The following is a 22582-nucleotide window of genomic DNA, read 5'->3' as shown; positions in this document are numbered from 1 at the left end:
TGGTGGCCTTGATGGAGGATTTCCGCCAGCTGGGAGGACTCTACGGGGCGACCTTGTTCCATCACAAAAAAAAAAAAATGGTCCCGGGTTTCTGCACCAATGTAAAACAGTTCAAGGAAACCAGTGTCAACTTAAAGGGTAAGTCTTTTTAATCTTTTTTTCTACAGGTATGCAGAGACAGTCTTTTTCTTCCTTTTCCATGCTCCGTCGCTCCTGCCCTTTTTATGCCGCTCTCCTCATGTTACTGCAATCAGACACAGGTGTTAGTCATCATTTAGCTCAGGTGTGAGCGCCCTTACCGCTTTTCTCTCCCGGACGGGCGCTTGACCACGCCCCCGCTGCCACAGTATGATTTATAAGCTGTTTTCCTCATGGGGACCGACAAAATGTCCCCACAAGGTCAAACATTTCAGGTTTTACTATCCTTATGGGGACATTTGGTCCCCACAAAGTGATAAATACATGCTCTCACACACACACACACACACACACACACACACACACACACACACACACACACACACACACACTTCAGCATGTGGAGTCGTGTGGGGCAGGATTGAAACCACAAACGCTGCGATTAGTGGCCGACCCGCTCTACCAACTGAGCCACAGCCGCCCCATATGATGCTCTGTGTGAACAGAGTCATTAAGCCTTGGTGTGATGTGTAGTATTTTTAGTTTCCGTTGCTATTGTAGAAGTGGTGTAGTGAAATCTAGCCTAAAAGAGCTTCTCTTTGTCTGAGCAGATGAAGAAATGTGTCGGCTGATAAAATATCTAACTACACCTTAGAGTTGAATGGCATTTTGGTGCTGATGTGTGAATGGTCGCAAAACAGAAAAAAGACAGAAACCGTTGCATGTGTGAATGGCAGATGTGATACATTTACTAGTAAAAGTAACTTAATGGGTTGCATGTGTTAATAGGGGCTATTATTTGATTTTTAAGGACATTTTTGTTTACTTTTGTGTTACAAAACAAATGTGTTGCTGTCTTTAGTTTGCCATTTGGTGTCCAATGTGAAATCTGGGTCCTGGAGCAAAACCAGTTGTGATACATTGCTGTTTTTCACCAAGAGGGGGCAATGCAGCACAAATATTAGCAGAAATGTTTGAGAAATATATATATATTTTTTTTTTCCTGAGCCTCTTATGTGTTTGACTGTGAGAATGATCAACTGTGTTAAACACAGCTGAGTTAATGAGATCAGTATGTGTTAATCAGCAGAGTTACGTTATTGCAGGAATCTACTACGTCTCATAGTGCCTTTCTAAAAACACAATGCATCTAACTCAAAGCTCATCATAGGTCAGAGCTTGTGATATCACACACTTACATGCTCAGTCATCCTGCTTTCTTAATTGCTCTGTGTGGAGGGGTTTCTGAACAAACATGTTGTGTGTAACATTTATTAGCTGCTGAAATAAATCGTGCCTTGTGAGCATGATGGCAGAGGCCTCTCTCTCTCTCTCTCTCTCTCTCTCTCTCTCTCTCTCTCTCTCTCTCCCTCTCTCTCTCTCTTTGTTTCTCTTTGTACCGCAGTACACTGCTGTCTTAATGAACAGCTAAGCCTACCTTCACATACCACTCATTATGGAAATTACACTAGCCACAAATCTCAAGGCCACAGCAGCCTCCTGCATTAATTGTTGTACTGGTCAAGTGCTGAGGTCAACCCCAATTACTGGTATAGTCTTTGTGCATTCAGAGCCTCATACTGGGCTGAGGGCTCATGGGGCACACATATAAATGACTGACAGCTACTCGCTCACATTAGGGGACTGCAGTTTAGTGCATATGTGAGGGAATGTGTTCATACATGTTTTCATGTTTTCCAATAAAACATCCTGCACGTCCTTGCAAATTGCTTAAAGGGATAGTTCACCAAAAAAATTTTGTCATAAAATGTTATGAGAAAAACCATAAAATCATAATTTACTCACCCATTCCAGATATATGACTTTCTTTCTTCTGCAGAACACAATTTATTTATTTTTTTTAAGAATATCTCAGCTTTGTAGGTCCATACAATGCAAGTGAATGGTGACTTGAACTTTGAAGATCCAAAATCCACGTAAAGGGAACATAAACTTAATCCAAATGACTCCAGTGGTTAAATCTATGTCTTCAGACATGATAGGAGAGGTGCAGGTAAGAAACAGATAAATATTTATGTTATTATTTTTTTATTATAAAGACTTAACAGGGAGGAGAATTTATAGTAAAAAAAAGGACTTAAATATTGATCTGTTTTTCACCCACACCTATAATATCACTTCTGGAGACATGGATTTAACCACCAGAGTCGCCTGGAGTACTTTTATCTTGCCCTTATGTGGATTTTGGAGCTTCAAAGATTTGGCACACATTCACATACATTGTATGGACCTACAGAGCTGAGATATTCTTCTAAAAATCTTTGTTTGGTTTCAGCAGAAGAAAGAAAGTCATACATATCTGAGATGGCATGAGGGTGAGTATATGATGAGATAATTTTCATTTTTGGGTGAATTATACCTTTAAAACTTGACCACTTGATTTCAGTGAACCTATCTTGAGTCTTGAGTATAAGAGTAACACCCCCCAACTAAACAAATTACTTTATATCTCATTTTCTAACAGACAGCGTAGGCAGTGTGTTGGATGTGTAGGGGTGTACAGAAAAGTCTGTTTTTGTGTTATTTCTGCTATAAAAACTAACAGAGCTTAAAGGCATAGGCATTTACTCACCCTTGTGTTGCTATAAACCCTTATAACATCCTTTGTGGAACCAAATTATTGATGTTATTGATGTTAGGCAGAAAGCTTGCCTCATAGGGGCTGTTTAGACTGAACGAGTTCTTGCAAAAAAAGCAAGATGCAGCAACATGAAAAGAGTGGAAAGCAGGTGTTTTGAGATGCAAGTATTTTAACAGTTTAAGAACTTGACACCATGTTTTGACACCACGTCACCAACTGCATGCACAACGTTCAAAGCGTGTTTACATAAAAGATGAATGATTTTTCCGATATCTATCCCTTTTGAGATATGCTCTTTTTTATCAAAACTCCAACTCCAAATGTTAATCTCAAGGTTCAACCTAAAAATTCACTCAGCAAAATCTACAGAAATTACATAGTCTGACTCTAAATTAATCTTTTAGACCTTTAAGTGTCTGTAAAAAGATAATTTGTTTAATACACCTTTTATATTCTAAATTATAGTTAAAGAGGCAAAAAACCTGGTGCCCATGGACCCCAATGGCCTATCCGACCCTTATGTCAAACTAAAACTCATCCCTGACCCCAAGAGTGAGAGCAAACAGAAGACCAAGACCATCAAGTGCTGCCTGAATCCAACGTGGAACGAGACCTTCACATTGTAAGGAAGCTCTCTGTTACAAGCTTCTCTCCACCCACCATTTTCATTGTTCTCACTTGACATTACTAGCACGGCCAAACGATTAGTAATTTGTTTGTGTGGGAAATGCAAAGTCAAATGTTCTATTTCAGCTTGAATTCCTTGTCTCTATGTTCTCTTGCTGTCTCTGTCCCTCTCCCTCTTGCTTTCTGTGCCTTACAGTAATCTGAAAGATTCAGACAAAGACCGCAGACTGTCTGTGGAGATCTGGGACTGGGACTTGACCAGCCGTAACGACTTTATGGGCTCTCTGTCTTTTGGCATCTCTGAGCTTCTGAAGCAAGGAGTGAATGGATGGTAAGGAGGCCTGTTGTCCTTTTTACTAGCTACATATAAACTGCAAATATGTCGTAACATTATAGTAGATATAGATATAGTAGACACACACCAGTATCAGAAATGTATATCTTTATAAAGGTGCAATTTACATTTGCATTTTTACTTGTATGAGGGCATTTGTTTTTGTTTTGTTTTTTCTAACCATAAAAAGATCAATTTATATTATTTAATGATATGAATTAGTTAATTGAAGTACAATTTTCTCAATCTGAAACATTTTAGGTGGTACCCATAAAACACAGTATTTCTGACATCTACACATCACTATGGTGTCTACAGATGTACTGAAGTCAATACTGCATCAGCACTTTTGCAAAATATTTTGTACAACAGTTCTACAAACAGAAAGCTAATGTCGAGTAAATTACATTTTAGAGACAATATGGCCATGCATTTTGTCTACATTTGTTGCGCTAATGAAAGTCAGCAAAAACAGTCAAAGTCAAAAAAAATTTTGCCGTTTCAGAAGGAAATTGGTACTTTATTTCACCAAAGTGGCATTCCATTGATCACAAAGTATAATCAGGACATTACTGATGTAAAAAAACAGCACCATCGCTTTAAGTTATTTTTTATCAAATCTTGACAGGCCCAATTTCCAGCAGCCATCACTCCCACACCTTATCCTTGAGTAATCAAGGTGTGTTAAATGCTAAATTTAGCAAATGCTAAATTGCTAATTTAGTCCTAGAAAAGCACTTGCCATTATATCAAACACAGTTGAAAGCTATCTGGCTCGTTAAATGTAGATTAACATTGTCTTTGTGTTTGTTTTTGTGTTGCCATAGTATGCAATAGAGTGACATGTCTTAAGGTCAATATTAGGTCAAAAATGGCAAAAAAGAAACATCTTTCTTTAGAAACTCATCAGACAATCATTGTTTTGAGGAATGAAGGCTATACAATGCTTGAAGTTGCAAAGAAAACTGTAGATTTCATACAAAGGTGTACACTACAGTCTTCAAAGACAAAGGACAACTGTCTCTAAGAAGGACAGAAGAGATGTGGAAGGCCAGATGTACAACTAAACAAGAGGATAAGTACATCAGAGTCTCTAGTTTGAGAAATAGACACCTCACATGTCCTCAGCTGACAGCTTCATTGAATTCTACCTGCTCAACACCAGTTTCATGTACAACAGTAAAGAGGAGACTCAGGGGTGCAGGCCTCATGGGAAGAATTGCAAAGAAAAAGACACTTTTGAAGCAGAAAAACAAAAATAAAAGCTTAGAGTGGGCAAAGAAACACAGACATTGGAAAACAGATAATTGGAAAAGAGTGTTATGGATCTTAACCCCATTGAGCTTTTGTGGATTCAGCTAGACTGTAAGGTGTGTGAGAATTGCCCGACAAGACATCTATGGCAAGTGCTACAGGAAGAGTGGGGTGAAATGTCACCTCAGTATCTGGACAAACTTACAGTTAGAATGCCAAGGATCTGCAAAGCTGTCATTGCTGCACGTGGAGGAAGTAGTTTTAAGAAGTTCTGGAAAAAAAAATCAAATTTTAATAATACATTGCGATCAGTTGAATGCCACATTAGTGAATAAAACTTCCAATTTCTTTCCATAAGAGCAAATTCTGTACATTATTCCAAACTTTTGGCTGCCAGTGTACCCATGAGACATATATCCACATTAGATCCTGTACTTACATACATTAAAAGGTGTTAAACACCTCTCTGGTTTGTTATAGTCAGCTAAACTGCATTGCAAATCGCACAGGAATTCTCAGGAGTGCAGCAGTGAAGTCCATACACACCTAACCTACCCAGTTGTCTCCCTCGGCTCTTTTAGGAGTCCTCAGCCTGTCTTTTCTCCCTCCACAGTAGTTCTCTTCATCTAAGAGCTCTCAACTGCTGTTTTCCACTCTCACACACTTGCGTCCCTGCTTGAACGCTGCTAAACGCCTTTCTTCTCCAGCATGGTAACTGTCAGCTAGAGTGTATAAGAGTGTGTATTTTTGCTTCTACACGAGCCCACCGTGAATGCTTAAACATTCTGAAGTGAAGCAGTTAAAGTGACAAAACCTGCAGTGTTAGTTTTAATGAGAAAGTTCCAAGACTCCGTTACATGCCCTGCCAGTTCTCCCTGCCAGTTTTATATTTGAGAATCTTACCTCATGTTATATACAGTGCATTTAAATGGGTTGTTGGTGAAAAAACCATTTTTCTTCATTATTTTTTTTAAGGTTTTAAGTTAATGTAACATATTTTTTTTTTTTTTTTTTTTACCATTTTACATCAGCATTTTGCCTTCACTAGTTCATTTTAAGTGGTCCTGTATGTGACAAATAATTTTTTTAAAGTATAAATATTCCACGTAGTTTGTAATTTTAGAGGTCAATAAGTTGCATGCATAAGAATTAGCAAAATGCGGTTTAAAATTGATTTTAGTGATACATAAAATTTTAAATATACATAGTTTTAAACATCATCCCTGTAAATACATGTTCAAATGTAATTATAATATTTATTATATCTGTGCATTAAGCATTAAATATGTTTTGACTAGCTGTGATTGTGTCACATTGCACAGTTTTGCATTGTGGACAGAGAAATGTGGACAAACAAATTGCTTGTCGCTGGTAGTTTGTCTGCTTAGGCCACAGTGTTTAGAAAACTGGATATTTTAACCTCCCTACAACTAAAATTAACTGTTTGAAAACATTTTAAGAACATACATTTGATAGCTAGGTATTTTCTCCTCTCTCCATGTGTGTTTCTCTCCTGATTTCGCTATTTCATTATGAGTGTGTGTGTGTGTGTGTGTGTGTGTGGTTAACGGGGAATTTTTTTTTTAGCGTACAAACTGGTAATTACAAGGGTATTATGCTATAAATGTGGTTCATTTCTAGTGTCCCCATAATTCAAATGGCTTAAAAATACACTAAACGATGTTTTATTGAAAATGTAAAAATGCAGAATATTTTTGGTGAGGGTTAGGTTTAGGGTTAGGGGATAGTTGTACAGTATAAAAATCATTATGTCAGAGAGTCCTCATAATGATAGCCGTGTACGTGTGCGTGTTTTGCGTCTGCTTCCTGCCACCTGACAGCAAAGCACATAGTGTCAGATTAGAGGACAAACGTTTCAGCCCTCAGTGGACCTTCAGTCTGGACAGATTGTCATGATCACAATCTCATTCCCAGAGCTGCCACTCTCATCACACCACTCAAGTTTGCATGTTAGTTTGAGTGTCAGAAGAATACAGTTCCTCAAAGAGCTACTGTTTTGTAGTTTGTGTACTTGCTGGATATTAAACAACCCAGTGGATTTGATTATCAGATCACTCAACACTTCAGAGAACTTACTCTTACACTACCAGTCAAAAAGTTCTAAAACTATGAGATAACACAAATGGAATTATGAGAAATATTTAGTTACCAAAAATGTTGTGAACAAATTGAAACTATCTTTTATTTTAGCTTCTTCACTATAGCCATCCTTTGCCTAGATTACAGCTCAGCACACTCTGGGCATTCTCTCAACCATCTTTCATGAGGTATCCACCTCGGATTCTTGTTAATCAGTATTGAAGGATTTCTCGTGTATGCTAGACACTTGTTGGCTGCATTTCCTTCACTTTCTGGTCCAACTCATCCATTAAAAAACAAAAGATTTGTAAAGTAACGACCTACTTTTAAACACAAGCCTTCATTGGCAGTTTAAAGGGGTCATGACATGGTTTATTTTATTGTATTATTATGTTCCCTTAGGTGCAATTATAGTATTAATATATTTTTTTTTAAGAAAAACTTTTAAAATCTAGTGATTTATGACCTTTTCCCACCCTGTTTCTCATCCTCTGATTCAAACAGTCTGTTTTGGGGGCGTTTTCCATTTAAGACTTCAGTGTTAATGCCCACTGTTATGATTGGCTAACGTCAGTGCCTATGTATCAATTATTGACGCCCCAGCCAGAACAATATGCAAGTAAACTAAGTAAAAACACTGTGATTATTCATAATGAATGAAATTGCACTTTAAAAAGTAGTTTAAAGTTTAAAATAGATTACTTACAGTTTGCGTCGTCGTTGTTCCCAGAATAGTCGGCACGGACTTATCTTTGAGCAACAGTTTTCTGGCAAAGCCAGCATCATATTGAGATTTGTTCTCAAAACAGTCATCCTTAAAATGTACAGAACAAACGCTTAAGTTAACACTGCCGTGACTGGAACGTCCGCAAAAAATAAACTGCATCCATTTTTCCCTGACGTCTGGATCTTTCGGCAGCTTATTCAGAGGTTTTGTTTGACCACAGCCAGGAACAGCACATCTGTGTGGCATCGTAATTGTCCTGTGCACAAGTAGTCTCTGTCAGAGCTCGCTGTCCATCGACTGAACACTTGTGAGGCGCATGGCGATACTGAAATGAGCGTAGTTGTCTTGCGCTTAAAGCGTAGTTATCTTGTGCTGGAGGCGGTCATATGCAAACGCTGGTACGTCACTTCTAACCGACACGTCACTTCTAACCATGAATCCAGAACGAGCTGTATTTTGAGCTTGATTAAATAAATGATTCGTTTAGAATGGGGAGGACGTCTTAAAATATTAAACTTGCAGGACGTTTTAATGATACAAAGACCTCTTATATACCAAAAGATCAAGGCAAATTTGGTTTCTCATGTCATGACCCCTTTAAAGCATTTTCAAACTAGCTAAAATAGTTAATGTAAAAACACACAGGTGATGATGCATGTGGAGAACTTTTTGAATGACCAGTGTTTGAATTCTGCTGAATTCTGTGGCCACAGATTCCGTGCCGCACTGGTGAAAAGGGCCAAGAATAGTTTGAACACACACCACTTTGCACCTTCCTTACCATCTTGAGTGATGCACACACACATACCGTACACACACCCAATCTGCCATTTCACTGCACTGGAGCTGGGTGTGTCCCTCTCCCCCCTCTGTTTAATTACAGTATACCACATACTGTACTATCATATGCCATATACCACATATACTGTATAAAGATAATTATTTATTTTTTTTGTGCTTTATTTATATATATATATATATATACTATATATATATACACCAATCAGCCACAACATTAAAACCACCTGCCTAATATTGTTTAGGTCCAATAAAACAGCACCAACACGCATCTCAGAGTACCATTCTGAGATTATATTCTTCTCAATACAATTTTACAGAGTGTCATCTGAGATACTGTAGACTTTGTCAGTTCAAACCAGTCTGGCCATTCTCTGATGACCTCGCTCATCAACAAGGCGTTTTTGTCCACAGAAACTCCCGCTCACTGGATGTTTTTTGTTTTTGGCACCATTCTGAGTAAATTAAAAAAAAAAAAAAAACATTATTTACTTGTATTTATGAATCGTTTATCAAATTAGGATGTTCTGAAATTGCCCAAGGGGAGGTTTTGACAGATTCAACTTACTTTTGGGGACATGTTTTTCCCTCCAATCCATAGAAGTGAACATGTATATTAAAGACAGGTGTAGATGTGTAAGGAGGAAGTGTAGAGGGTGAGCACTGCAGCCATGACTCATCTCCAGGCTTAAACAGAACAAACACACACACACACACACACACACACACACACACACACACACACACACACACACACACCAGAGGCAACATGAACACAGGGTCTCCTATCACATTAGTAGCAATGAAGGAGGTGGAAACCCAGCGTGATAGCTCTCTCTGAAGGGAGATTGTTTCAGTGGTAGTTCTCTTGCTTTTGAGAGCATGTTGTTTATTTGGATCTCGGCACTGGTCACCTCACACCAGAGTCAGAAATTAACTGGGGTTCAGAGCACAAATTGCACGATACTAATTTTACATCATAATAACTTAGTTTAACCAGGTCTTTGGGTAGAAATGCCATGGAAAGTTAAAAAAAAAAAATGCCCTAGATATTTAAAATGTGGGATAAAACTTTTTATCTGTTTTTGTTTGTTATATTTAATTTATATTCTACTCTAGGCCTATCTAGGTAGGGATTTGGTGCTTCTACAAATTGCCATAGTTTATGTTGTCAACATTTATTCTATCTGAGTGTTATTGTTATCATATATCATGTTGATTTAATTGTATAGACATCATTTTATAGCAATAATTGTTCAGATGAGAATTCAGTTTAAGTATTTGACATAAATGGATGAAAAGGCTGTATGTTTTTACATTGTTTGAATTAACCATCTGCCCTCTATCTTTAAAAATGTCCGTAAAAAATCATCTCCAGGGGGCGAATATTTCCATTTAATTCTGACACTGCCTCAAAAAGTCGGACAGGAAGCTGTTTTTCTGCTATCTGGAAGCACAGATGTTAAAAGCTCTAAATATGAGGCGGCGTATCACGCTGTCCTTAAAATGTTTAAAAGCTGTTTGGATGCAACTCCAACCAGTAGGATTCCTCTCCACACAAGATCATAGTGAAGGTCGTCCCTGCTGTGAGGGAAACTGTAAGCGTCTGAATGGTTTAAATGGAGCGGAGTACAGTTCCTATAGCGGCTAGATGGAGCTATTATCACAGACGGTTTAATGCCTCTGTTGCTTTCTGAAAATATGTGATGCTGCAGAGAATCTGTACTCATCTAACTCCACTTTATTCTCTGTCTAACATATTAAAACTCATTCACACACATGCAGGTTTAAACTGCTCAGCCAGGAAGAGGGCGAGTACTTCAATGTACCTGTCCCAGCAGAGGGCGAAGAAGGCAACGAGGAATTCCGGCAGAAGTTTGAGGTGAGTTGTCTCCTGTGTGTTTACGTATTTTCTTGTGTAGAGTATGTTGTTGTTAAAATGCAGTTTATGTGTTCATATACAGACTATGTATATACGTATATGTAAATGTGTATAAATGTCTATATGTTTGTATATATTTAAATTCCTACTTGAATCCCACAACTTATGAAACTAGAACCTAACCACCCATCATCACTACCAGTTGTCTTTTTAAGTCAAGTTAAATCATTTTTATTTGTATAGCGCCTTTCACAACACACATCGTTTCAAAGCAGCTTTACAGAAAATATCTATAAGATAAAACTGTAATATCTATAAAGTCTTAGTCGTCATTGTGTAGTTTTATTAAATATGAACATAAATTGTTTATAAAAATAAATAATTACATAACAATTGTATTTATAACCCCAGTGATCAAGCCGAAGGTGACTGTGTCAACGAACACAAAACTCCATAAGATGTTGGTTAATGGAGAAAAATAACCTTGGGAGAATCCAGGCTCACTCTGGGGGCCAGTTCCCCTCTGACTAACATCATGAATATAATGCCAATATTAGTTATGTATAGTGCAAGTCATGGTTTAAAATGATTAAACTAAGTAAGTGTTAAGGGTCAGTGTTTAAACAAAATTTTGCATGAACTGTAAGATTAATGACTAATATCTTTGAAGTTCATCCTGGAATAGCTGCAGAAGTTCACATAGATGCAATTGTCCTTGTTAGTTGGCTGATGAAAGGTTTTGTTGGCAATTAATTGATACACTATTAATCCATTATAAGAGTGTAGTCCATCAATAGACTGAGGTGATGCAGGCAGAGATCAGTGAGGTGCATCACAGTTCAACCTGGCCGGTAATTTCGGCGAGGTCTATCCTAAGTTCAAGGTTCAGGCAGTGGCGTATGAAGTATCCCATGTCGGTCAGTTGGAGTTGGCATCAGTTCATCCTCTGAAGTCCAACGTAATAGACGGAAGAAATGTTTGGCTGGCCCTGACTGCATTTAGTCATAGTTTTTACAATAGAAGGTTCGAAAATTCTATATTTAAGGGAAAAGTTAAAAGCAAGGGCATAGCCAGGAAATTACTTTTGGGTGGGTCACATTGAAAATGGATGGGCCAACTTTTCACCCATTTATTTTTTTACCAAATTTTCCTTAATAGCAGAAAAGCACCACATTCAAACAGGTCTTTCACACTTTCAGAAATCAGAATTTATACATTTTTAAACTATTTTGTAAATATATATTTGAAGTCAAAGAATAATCTGTAATATTCTAGGTGGGCCTTGGTCAAATTTGGGTTGGCTGCGCCACTGGGTACAAGTATTGTAAGTATAGTCACAGCTAAAAGGCACAGCAGAATGCCTGCAACCCATTCAGCCATGACTATTCACAATATACTGAAGCATAACTTCTTTTACCTTATTTCTTAAATCAGTGTGTCATAACTGTATATTGTGGATTTTAGCTCAACATGAACATTGTATTATCACTGTCTGGACTGTATTCCATTTTATAATTTTCAATAGAATATTCTGTTCTGTAGAATATCCTTAATGTTAATTAATGTCTTGTTCACATTAATTTCACATGTAGTTCTTATTTTATTTATTACATTTCAATCACTGGCCCCTTTGTCTGAAACAGTTTTTGTTATTTGTATTGTATGAAATGGTTATGCCAAATCACTTTGAATTTGACATTTAAAATGTCAAATTCAAATAAAAAATAAAATAAAAAAAATGATACCTTAAACACAAAAGACATAGGCTAATAAGAAACATATTTAACCTAATTTTGCTTAGATTGTTGTAATGAAAATGTGGCATTCTTGATTGGTTTAGAGATATTAAACTTATTTTAGTTCTGTATTCTGATTTAATGAGAAATAATTTAGGTTGGCACTTGATTTTATTCAGTGGGAATTGATTGGATTGTGAAAAGCGGGTGTTATATACCACATAGTTAATAGAGTTAATAGAGCTAGGTGGTTGGAGGAGAGGGTTACATTTATTTATTACATTTTTATGAAATATTGCGAAGACAGATATTCTTCTGTTAATTTGTAATAATGTGACAATAAAATGTAATCAAAGAACATACATTTGAAAGTGTGGTTCATTTCGACTTTAACACTCCTAACTGTGTGGCAGCAGGACAAGAGAATGAAACGGAGTGAAAGAGAAGAGAGGCAAAGAGAAAGGTCTTTGTGCATGAAGCATATATCACTCACTGACAAATGTGGCATAAATAACATAAAAACCAAATCCCAGCATCCTCCCAAAGTAATCACACTGTTGTCAACCTGCATTCTGCTTTGCTCGTCGAAATTTGAATCTAGAATAGAGGTGAATGAGAGAGATGAACCAGCTTGCAGCCTGTGATCCCTTGCCTTTTTTTCCTGGCTGATTGATTCAGGCACATTTTAAACTCCCTTTTCTGTTCCCTCAGTCTGTGGAGTTAGTAGTTCAGACATGTTTCCTACTAAATTGATATGTGAAAATTGTTCCCTTGCAGTGTCTCAATAGTCGATTTGTGCCTGTTGGTGCGTGCATGTGAATATGTGTGAGATGTATGTAGAATGTCTGTGTCATATTAGTGTGTGTATGTGTGTGTTGTAGTGTGTGTGTGTGTGTATTGTAGTGTGTGCATGTAGGGGCACGGACTGTGCAGATCTTTGCATAATTCAAACTGTCCCATGAGCAGACCCAGCTGTGGACCCAGTGCATGATGGTATTATTTATGAACAGCGTGATGCGAGGCATAGCACTGCTCTGACTGCCGTATACTGAGCTTGTTTGTGTGTGTGTTTGTGTGTGTGTGTGAGAGAGAGAGGCTGGCAGTTTTTCTCCAGTGGTGTGATGCATAATGCAAAACGTGAGAAATGGTCAATCTGTAGCTCATCTGAATGGCTGGCATTTTACATATTAGAGGAAAACCTTCTTAACTAATTTATTTTAAGGGGTAGTTCAAAAGTCTTTCCTTGTTCTCACCTCATGTTGTTCCAAACCTCTATGGTTTTCTTTCTTCCCTGCAACACAAATGGTATATTTTTCAAAGATAATCCTGGCCACTCTTTTCCATTTAATCAAAGTGAATGAGGTCCATATATGTATCTTGAAAGTGGTTCATATGACTCATCCACTATATTTCAAGTCATACAATAACTTTGAATGAGGAGCGGAATTATTCCCTAGAAATCTTGACATCTGCCCAAGCTCTCTGTGGTAGCACTGTTTAATTACCAAATCTCTGTTTTGAGTCACATCTTTTCAACAAATCAGTTAAGTTCACTAAACCGGGCTAAATGATTTGTCAAACTGATCCAGTTCTCAAGTTCAAATCAATGATTCAGTGATTCAGAATTATTCACAGTGGTTGACAGCCCACTGGAGGGAAGATTATCAGTGAATAAGACTTAATTTCCGTCAATTACATTGCTTAAGAAGACTTTGAATAGAGAGCGCATGAGTCATACTTTGATAATTACTTTTTGAAACTTTGTAGCTTGACCATCCCTAGACTTTCATTTTAACTAGATGGAAAAGTGGTCTGGCTTGAATATTCTTTTACACCTTTAGTGTTCGACAAGGGAAAGAAAGTACTACAGATTTGAAATTATATGAGGGTAAAAAACAATCACAGAATTTTCATTTTGGGTGAGCTATCAAAGTTTTTTTCCCCTGGTCTTCTTGTTTTACTTCTACTTTTCTGTGTAATTGGACATGGTGAGGTATGTTGACTTTTTCTGTAGAAGATTAGCATCACGGCCGGTGTCTTGTTCAGATCTGTGTTGTTCTGTTGTTGCTGGCTCAGGATGAATGACCCTGCATTCCCAGCATGTTTTGAGTGTGTGAATGGATTTCAGGGAAGATGTTTAAGCTTTATTTGGAGCATCAGGAGAGTAAGAAAGAGACCCTCCCGGCAGTGGGTTTACATCAAGTATTTACAATATATAGTATTTATTATTTTTCTGGTGATATAAAATTAAGCAACCTTGTGAAATTTTAGATGATTTTAATGTCTTTTTTTTGGCCATTAAGTTTATTTTTTTGGGGGGGGATTTTCCTCCCTTTTTCTCCCTAATTTGGAATGCCCAATTCCCAATGTGCTCTTAAGTCCTCGTGGTGGAGTAGTGACTCGCTTCAATTTAGGTGGCGGATGGCGAATCTCAGTTGTCTACATGTCTGAGACCGTCAATCCACGCATCTTATCACGTGGCTTGTTGAGCACATTACTGCTGAGACGTAGAGCGTGTGGAGGCTTCACGCTATTCTCCGCGGCATCCACGCACAACTCCCCACATGCCCCACCGAGAGTGAGAACCACATTATAGTGATCAGGAGGAGGTTACCCCAACGTGACTCTACCCACCCTAGCAACTGGGCCAATTGGTTGCATAGGAAGCCTGGCTGGAGTCACTTATTATGCCCTGTATTCGAACTTGTGACTCCAGGTGTGGTAGTCAGCTTCTTTACTTGCTGAACTATTATTATTTTTAAATAAATTTTTACCTTGATTATTTTTTAACTAGACATTTACTGTGTTCTAGTTCTTACATAAAACATTTTGAAACCTTGGCAACAATGTCTGTTTGGTTGAAATTATGTTTCCTCTGATTGAAATATAAAAAATATATATATATATAATGTATTTGAAAACTATTGAGATATTAGCCCTACCTTTTAGCTACTGAGTCAGGTCATCTGACTTTCTCTGTAAGGGTTTTTGTGGTCAGGACAGGTCTGTGTGGAAAGACAGTGGGGCAGATGGATAATGGATTGGTCTGTTGGTGTGCATATTGAGCTCATTAAGGCTGGGCTTGTACCTTATAGCACTGCTCCATCACACACACACACATACACAAACTGGCCGGCAGGCCTCCCTCAGGATGTGTGTCAGTAACTTGGAGCCGGTCACTTTTGTTCATGTGCTGTAGGGCCAGAACACCCACATCATACGACATTCAGTGCGGTACCCTCAGCTCAACTTTTGTTCCCTTGTTTTGAGCTGTAGCCAGATTTGGCCCAGCATGAAAACAGAGATGGGGAAATGACTCATTATTTAACACTCATTTTGGATATACTTTGGATGTTTTCTATGGATACAAATGTTTCTATTGAATTTATGTTAACCATTATATAGAAACTATTACGTTATTAAAAAATACTCTTTTATGAACATGTTTTTCATTTCTGAATTTAAATTAATTTTTATATTTTTTGTGTGGCTTACAGTAAAACATGTGTAAGAAGTCAAATTAAATGAACATTCCAGGTTCAATACAAGTTCAATCGACAGCATTTGTGGCCTAATATTGATTAACACAAACATTTATTTAATTCTCTCCTTTGTAAGGCACTTAAAATGGAAGTGAATGGGGGCCAGTTTTTTTATGTTAAAATACACACTGTTTCAAAAGTATAGCCACAAGACATAAACAAAATGGGTGTAAACATGATTTTATTGTGATAACATCACTGACTAACCTTTTCTGTGTAAAGTTATAACCAATTTTATAATCTAACTATTATGAATCAGATGAGGGCAGACGAGGAGTGAGGATCTAAATGCAGTTTTCTTTAATGAAGGAACAAACGGTGAACAGGATAACTAAAAATAAAACAACACAGGGAACAAACAAAACATCCACGAGGGAAAACAAAACATAAACATGAAAAACATCCACGGAGAGCACGGGCAGGAGAAACATAGAGGACAACCATAACATTCAACGACCGACAACGAATGACCAAAAAACAGGACTTAAATACACAGGGATGATGATTAAATTACAAACAGGTGAGAACAATGACACTGGCAGCGATGAGGGCAGGGGATTATGGGAAGTGTAGTTTGGGACAGGTGACAGGGGAGAAACACTGAGCAGACAACGGGGAATCGTGACACTAACCCTATATACCCTATATAATAATACATGAGTTTTGATAGAAGAATTAATGTAAACGGTTTTATATAATTGTAAACTTCACATTTCTTCCTTTAAATCCTCTAAAACTTGGCCCTATTCACTTTCATTGGTCATATTCACTTCCATTGTAAGTGCCTCACTGGAACCTCAATTTGCTTTTTTAAAGAAAGTCTAAATTAATTTTTTCTAATCATAATTTTTATGACATGGCAATAAAAAACATTTCAGACCAGTTTAACAAAGAGTTTGAGGAATTATATTTGCTTTTAAGGTTTTAAAAAAAGGTTTTATTCCGTAATATTACTTAGCATTAGGTATCATTAACTAAAAGTGAACATTCTATTTAATCGTGATTAATGTTAAAGGGATAGTTCACCAAAAGATTAAAATTCTCTTATTATTTACTCACCCTCATGCCATCTGATAACCAATTGGTTTTGGGTGTGACCAGACCAAAATAAAACTCTTTTTCACAGCACATCTTGCCACTGCTTGCCACTTCAAGCTTGATTACACTTACTAGTCCTTGATGTATGCTCAGAGTGCTAGATAGCACTATAGGAAGTGTAATCATGCTTGAAATCATGAACGCCAAGGTGACTGCTTTCAAGATTTAAAGTGAATTTTTTTTAACATTTTGGTCTAACCCAAAATGGTTTGGTTCTCACCCAAAACTGAGTAGATTGCTTCAGAAGACAATGATTAAATCACAAGTCATATGGATTACTTTTAGTCTTTATATGATATTTGGACCTTCATAGTTCTGGTCTCCATTCACTTGCATTGTATGGACCTACAGAGTAGAAATATTCTTCTAAAAATCTTCATTTGTGTTCTGCAGAAGAAAGAAAGTCACACATCTGAAATAGCATTTCAGATGTGTTGAGCAAATGATGAGAGAATATTTTTGGGCGAATGAACATATCATTAACGAATCATTAACATATACATTTAATTGAACAATGTATAATATGTTGTAATTAACATTGACCAAGATTAATACATTCTAAAAAGTATATTGTTCATTGGTAATTCATGTTAACTTATGTAGGTAAATAATGTTTTGTGTTTCCGGTAATGTGTAAAGTGTTTCCAGTAATGTTTACATATACAACCTTATTTATACATTGGTCTAGAAATCCTAATAAAAAAACGAACTTACTAGAAAGCTATACTATCTTTTGAAAATGGCAGAGTTACTTTCACACTACTGATAAAGCAAATAGTGTATCTAGTAAACCTCTCCCCCAACACGGCATTTCAGCCCTGTATTTTTTCTGCATGATTGCATGTTGATAGCCTACCCTGGACTGTAACACGTCCAGAGTTTTTGTTTGTTTGTGTTTGTATGTGTGTGGAGTATTAGATGTAGCACAGGGGTTATCAGAAATCTTAGGACATCTCACTTAATAGCCGCCCACCTGTTGATAGCATCCCCTCAACCTTTATTCACCTGTAATTTGGCCTGTCAGGATGTGCCCACCTCCCTTCGGGTCTTACCACTATGAAGAAATGACTTTCTCTTTCTGTCTTCCTCTCTCTCTCTCTCTCTCTCTCTCTCTCTCTCTCTCTCTCTCTCTCTCTCTCATTTTCTATTTATTTCTCTCTTTCTTACTCCTCCCTCCACACCGCTGCGCAGAAATGGCGGTATTTGTGTGCAGTGGAGCATGTTGAAAGCAATGCATTTAGCTCAGTGGAAATCTACCCACATTAGCATTTGTCTCCTTTCCCTTTTTATTCACCACCAATTCTCTCTCTCCTCCTCTCTCACATCCATCCTGTCCTTTCTAAATCAGACAAATAGAAATTGTTGCCACCAGGTCGGGCAGAGCGTATGATGCTGCAAAGCCTATCTGTGTGAGTGTGTGCGCATGGGGCTTTATTGCAGAGCAGAAGATAGGGTGTTTTTTAAGAAATACTGCCTTATTCCAGTGATGAGGATCTCGGATGGATACAGAGCTAATCGCTCGCTCAGCTCAGCAATCGATGGAGGTGGAGAGTGTTTTGTGTGCGCATGTACGTCTAAGGGGATGTGTGTGTGTGTGTGTATAGGCAGAGATCAATGCCGCCACTCAACTCTTGGTTTTGGCGTGGAGACAGGGCTTCTCAGAAGGCTTTTCCCCAGTGGCCACATGTCCCTGCCCACAGAGCTACAGAACAACGACCTTCAGAGACTGAGAGAGATAGAGAGGGAAAGAGAGACTGGATTGTGGCAGAGAAAAGAGCATGAGCTGTGGAGATAATTAAAGAAATAGTTCACCCCCCAAAAATGACTATGCCATTCCAAACCCATTTGACCTTTTTTTCTTGTGGAACACAAAATGTGAATTTTTGAAGGATGTTCTGGAAACGTTTTTTCTGTGTAATGTACTGTAAGTGAATGAAGACTGGGGTGGTCAAGCTTCAAAATGACTACAAAAAATGAATTCAGATGATAGTTTTTTGTGGGGAACAGGTTGAAATTTAAATCATTATTCACTTATTATATTTTACTTCAGTTATTCTTTGAGTCTAGAGCTGGATCAATCTGATTCATTAATTTTGAGAGAAAGATAAGATTCGTTCTCAAAGTTGACAACACTAATTGAACACATGCGTGTACAGATTTTCAGTGAATGACAACTTGGATCGTTGTATGTTCCAAAGTATGGCTTCAGAAGGCTTGTAATATACTTTAACACAAGTCTTGCTACTTTTATGATATTGTATGTTGCTTTATGACATTTTGGAGCATGATAGTCTCAGTCCTCCTTCACTTTTATTATGAGAGAAGAGTGGCACCATGGAAGAAAATCATATGCATCTAAAAAACACACCGCTCCTGTGCAAGATGCTGAAAAAATAAAACGGGTGGATGAGGCACAACGGTCAAAGACATCTGTCTTCTGCACAAGCACATACAGATGCAAAAACATGGTGTGAATTGCCCTTAAGAATTAAAGTTTTTTCTGTGTCTGTGTATACAATGAAAGGAGAAGTATCTGAGGAATTTTGAAACATTGTTCTGTGTCTAGTCTGTCAGCCCAATTGCTATCCAAATGTGTTGTGAACGAGAAAAGCTTTTAGTGCATTTGAGTGAGGATGAGTGTGTGTGTGTGTGTGTGTGTGAGTTGTTTTTTGTGGTTTACCAGGACAATATCTTAGGTTACACACTAGTAATTATGAGAGTATTGTGCTATAAATGTGGTTTATGAGTATATCCCTAATGTCCCTGTAATTCAAATGGCTTAAAAACATACTAAACAAAGTTTTTTTGAAAATGTAAAAATGCCAAAATAATTCTATGAGGGTAAGGTTTAGGAGTAGGGTTAGGGGATAACATATTTAGTTTGAACAGTATAAAAATGTACAAACTAAAAATATGTCTATGGAGAGTCCTCATAATGATAGGAGTACCAACATGTGTGTGTGTGTGCGGCGTGTGTGTGTGTGCGCTCGCGCATGACCTGTTGCTGCCGGTGTGATTGGCTCACAGCTGTAGATAATGGATCATCTCACAGTGGACTGTGAAGGAGAAAGTTGGTGAGCAAGGAAATCAGCAGTACAATTCCCCATAGCCTTCAGCTGATGGCCCTAATGACTGTGCCCTGTGACACACACACTTAACACAGAAGGAACCACAGACATTTATACTGGCCGTCTGTCATTCCGTTGCCTGCCAGCTTGGGCAGTGAGATCCTTGCCAGAAACTAAACGTTCACCCGGGGAGAGCGAGACATACAGTACACACACTCACACACACTGTGCCACAGTTTAACATACACTTTAGATCTGCTCAGCAAATGCTGTCAAAGACATATTTAATATCTCTATTCCCATTAAAAACACACTGTCTGTTTCTCACACACACACACACACACACACACACACACACACACACACACACACATGTTTGGTTTCCATGTTTTATGAGGACTTTCCATAGACATAATGGTTTTTATACTGTACAAACTTTATATTCTATCCCCTAAACCTAACCCTACCCCTAAACCTAACCCTCACAGAAAACTTTCTGCATTTTTACATTTTCAAAAAACATAATTTTGTATGATTTATAAGCTGTTTTCCTCATGGGGACCGACAAAATGTCCCCACAAGGTCAAAAATTTCGGGTTTTACTATCCTTATGCATTTGGTCCCCACAAAGTGATTAATACACGCTCACACACACACACACACACACACACACACACACACACACACACACACACACACACACACACACAATAAGCAAAACTTGCTTTGTCTGCACTTGGGTTGACATGGGTGTTTGACAGATTTAGAAAGGGGAGGTGATGAATAGAACTGCTTAAGAAATTCAGTAACATCCACAGAGAACAACAAGCTAACAAGTAGCGTCAATGTCATGATCCGGCTCATTCTTCTGTTTTTTTGTGAGTGTGTGTGTATGTTGTCTACAACCCCACTCTACTGCAAGTTGATTGTTTCTTTTTGCTTTTTCCTAACAGAGAGCTAAAATTGGTCCCAGCAAAACAGACAGCTCCTCCGCCAATGCCATCTCCAAATTCGACAGCAATGGCAACCGGGACCGCATGAAACTGTCTGACTTCAATTTTCTTATGGTTCTGGGCAAGGGTAGCTTTGGAAAGGTAACTTTCGTCTTCCCCTATCTCTCTCTCTCTTTCTCTCTCTCTCTCTTTCTCACACTCACTCTGTCTCTCACTCAAGCCCCGTTCACACTTACAGTGATTTTATCACTGGAGGTTGCCAGGTCGCTGTACTGTTGGTTGCTAGAAGGGTTGGGCAATATGGCTACAAACATTACTGTAAATCTCAATATATTTCAGCCTGTTAACAATATTGGATATTTATCTTCATAATTATGTATTTGTTCTGAAATTGCTTAATAGTATTTTTTTTTTTCAAAGAGTAACATAATTTCAAACAAATGATGGAACTCTTTCCACAGTTTTTAACAAAATGAGCACAAGGAAGAATGATATTTAATAATTTTCATTAATATCTACCAGTATACAACAATACATGTGTAAAGGGATTAATGGAAAGGAGGAGGCGAGAACCGGCTTGACAGTATAAATAATATTTTAATTATAAACTTAACCAATAAGACAAACACACACACAGGTGTTGGACAGCTGTCCGTAAATCTCTCGCTCTGTCGCACTGCCCTCTTTGGTCTGCCTTTATCCCTCTCAAGGGCTAATTAGCTTGATTATGGGCCGGGTGTGCTGAATCACGGCCCCGCCCTCCACATTCCTACCTCTTTCTCTCTCAGGCCGGTGAGCCCCCAGAATGACGTACACCCCCTCCCCACTCTTTCCATGGGGAGGGGGATGCCTTCCACTCCATCTGCTGGCAGGTCATCCCCATCTACCTGGATGAGGGAGGGGCAAGGGGAGGGAAACAAAAAAAAATGTGGCGCAGGTCCTAACGGCGATCATGCCAAATTAATAAAACATTTTGAAAAAGAGAGGGAAAGGCCAACACGGAGCGGCAGTGGGAGAGAGAGAAAACAAAAACACTTACTCGCCGGTTCTCCGATACGCCATAGCTCCTACCCTCTAATGGATGACACCCGTGCCTCCCCTGGTGGATCGGAGGCAGTCTTCCAGCCCCTGGCAGACGGAACACCCTGCCTCATTCTTGGTAAACAGAAGGAGTCTCCACAGTCTCATGCACAACAAGCCGTATGATAAGATGCGTGGATTGACGGTCTCAGAAGCGGAGGCAACTGAGACTTGTCCTCCGCCACCTGGATTAAAGTGAGTAACTGCACCACCACAAGGACCTACTAAGTAGTGGGAATTGGGCATTCCAAATTGGGAGAAAAGGGGATAAAATTATATATAAATTCAGTATATATATATATATATATATATATATATATATATATATATATATATATATATATATATATATATATTCACAATTAAACAGCCTTCCACAGATGATGCGCTTTTGCACTCAAAGACAGCTGGGACAGCCTCCCCTCCAACCTCTCCTGCAGAAATGAGAGCACTGACCCGACAGCGTACCTCTGTGGGTCTACAGACTGGGAAGAACACCAATTCGCGAACAAGCGCCACTTCAGGGTGTAAAGTTGCCTGGTAGAGGGAGTTCTGGCTTGGTTGATCATGTCTACGACAGCAGGTGGTAGGCCACTTAGATATTCCGCATCCCGTCCAGGGGCCAGACGTGGAGGTTCCAGAG

General features: G+C 38.3%; 1 protein-coding gene across 2 annotated transcripts in view; it reads left to right on the top strand.

The window, feature by feature from the left end:
• LOC127647809 (protein kinase C beta type-like) overlaps positions 1-22582 on the top strand; it is a 203977-nt gene that overhangs the window by 114007 nt on the left and 67388 nt on the right. For both annotated transcript variants that reach the window (XM_052132287.1, XM_052132286.1), the window contains exons 6-9: positions 3206-3362; positions 3564-3698; positions 10366-10462; positions 20860-21000. In XM_052132287.1, the coding sequence (XP_051988247.1) occupies positions 3206-3362; positions 3564-3698; positions 10366-10462; positions 20860-21000 (530 nt within the window). The remainder of the gene's footprint in view (positions 1-3205; positions 3363-3563; positions 3699-10365; positions 10463-20859; positions 21001-22582) is intronic.

This window comes from Xyrauchen texanus, chromosome 8, assembly GCF_025860055.1.
Source record: "Xyrauchen texanus isolate HMW12.3.18 chromosome 8, RBS_HiC_50CHRs, whole genome shotgun sequence".
Taxonomy (NCBI): Eukaryota; Metazoa; Chordata; class Actinopteri; order Cypriniformes; family Catostomidae; genus Xyrauchen; species Xyrauchen texanus.
This window is presented reverse-complemented; position numbering and strand designations above follow the sequence as displayed.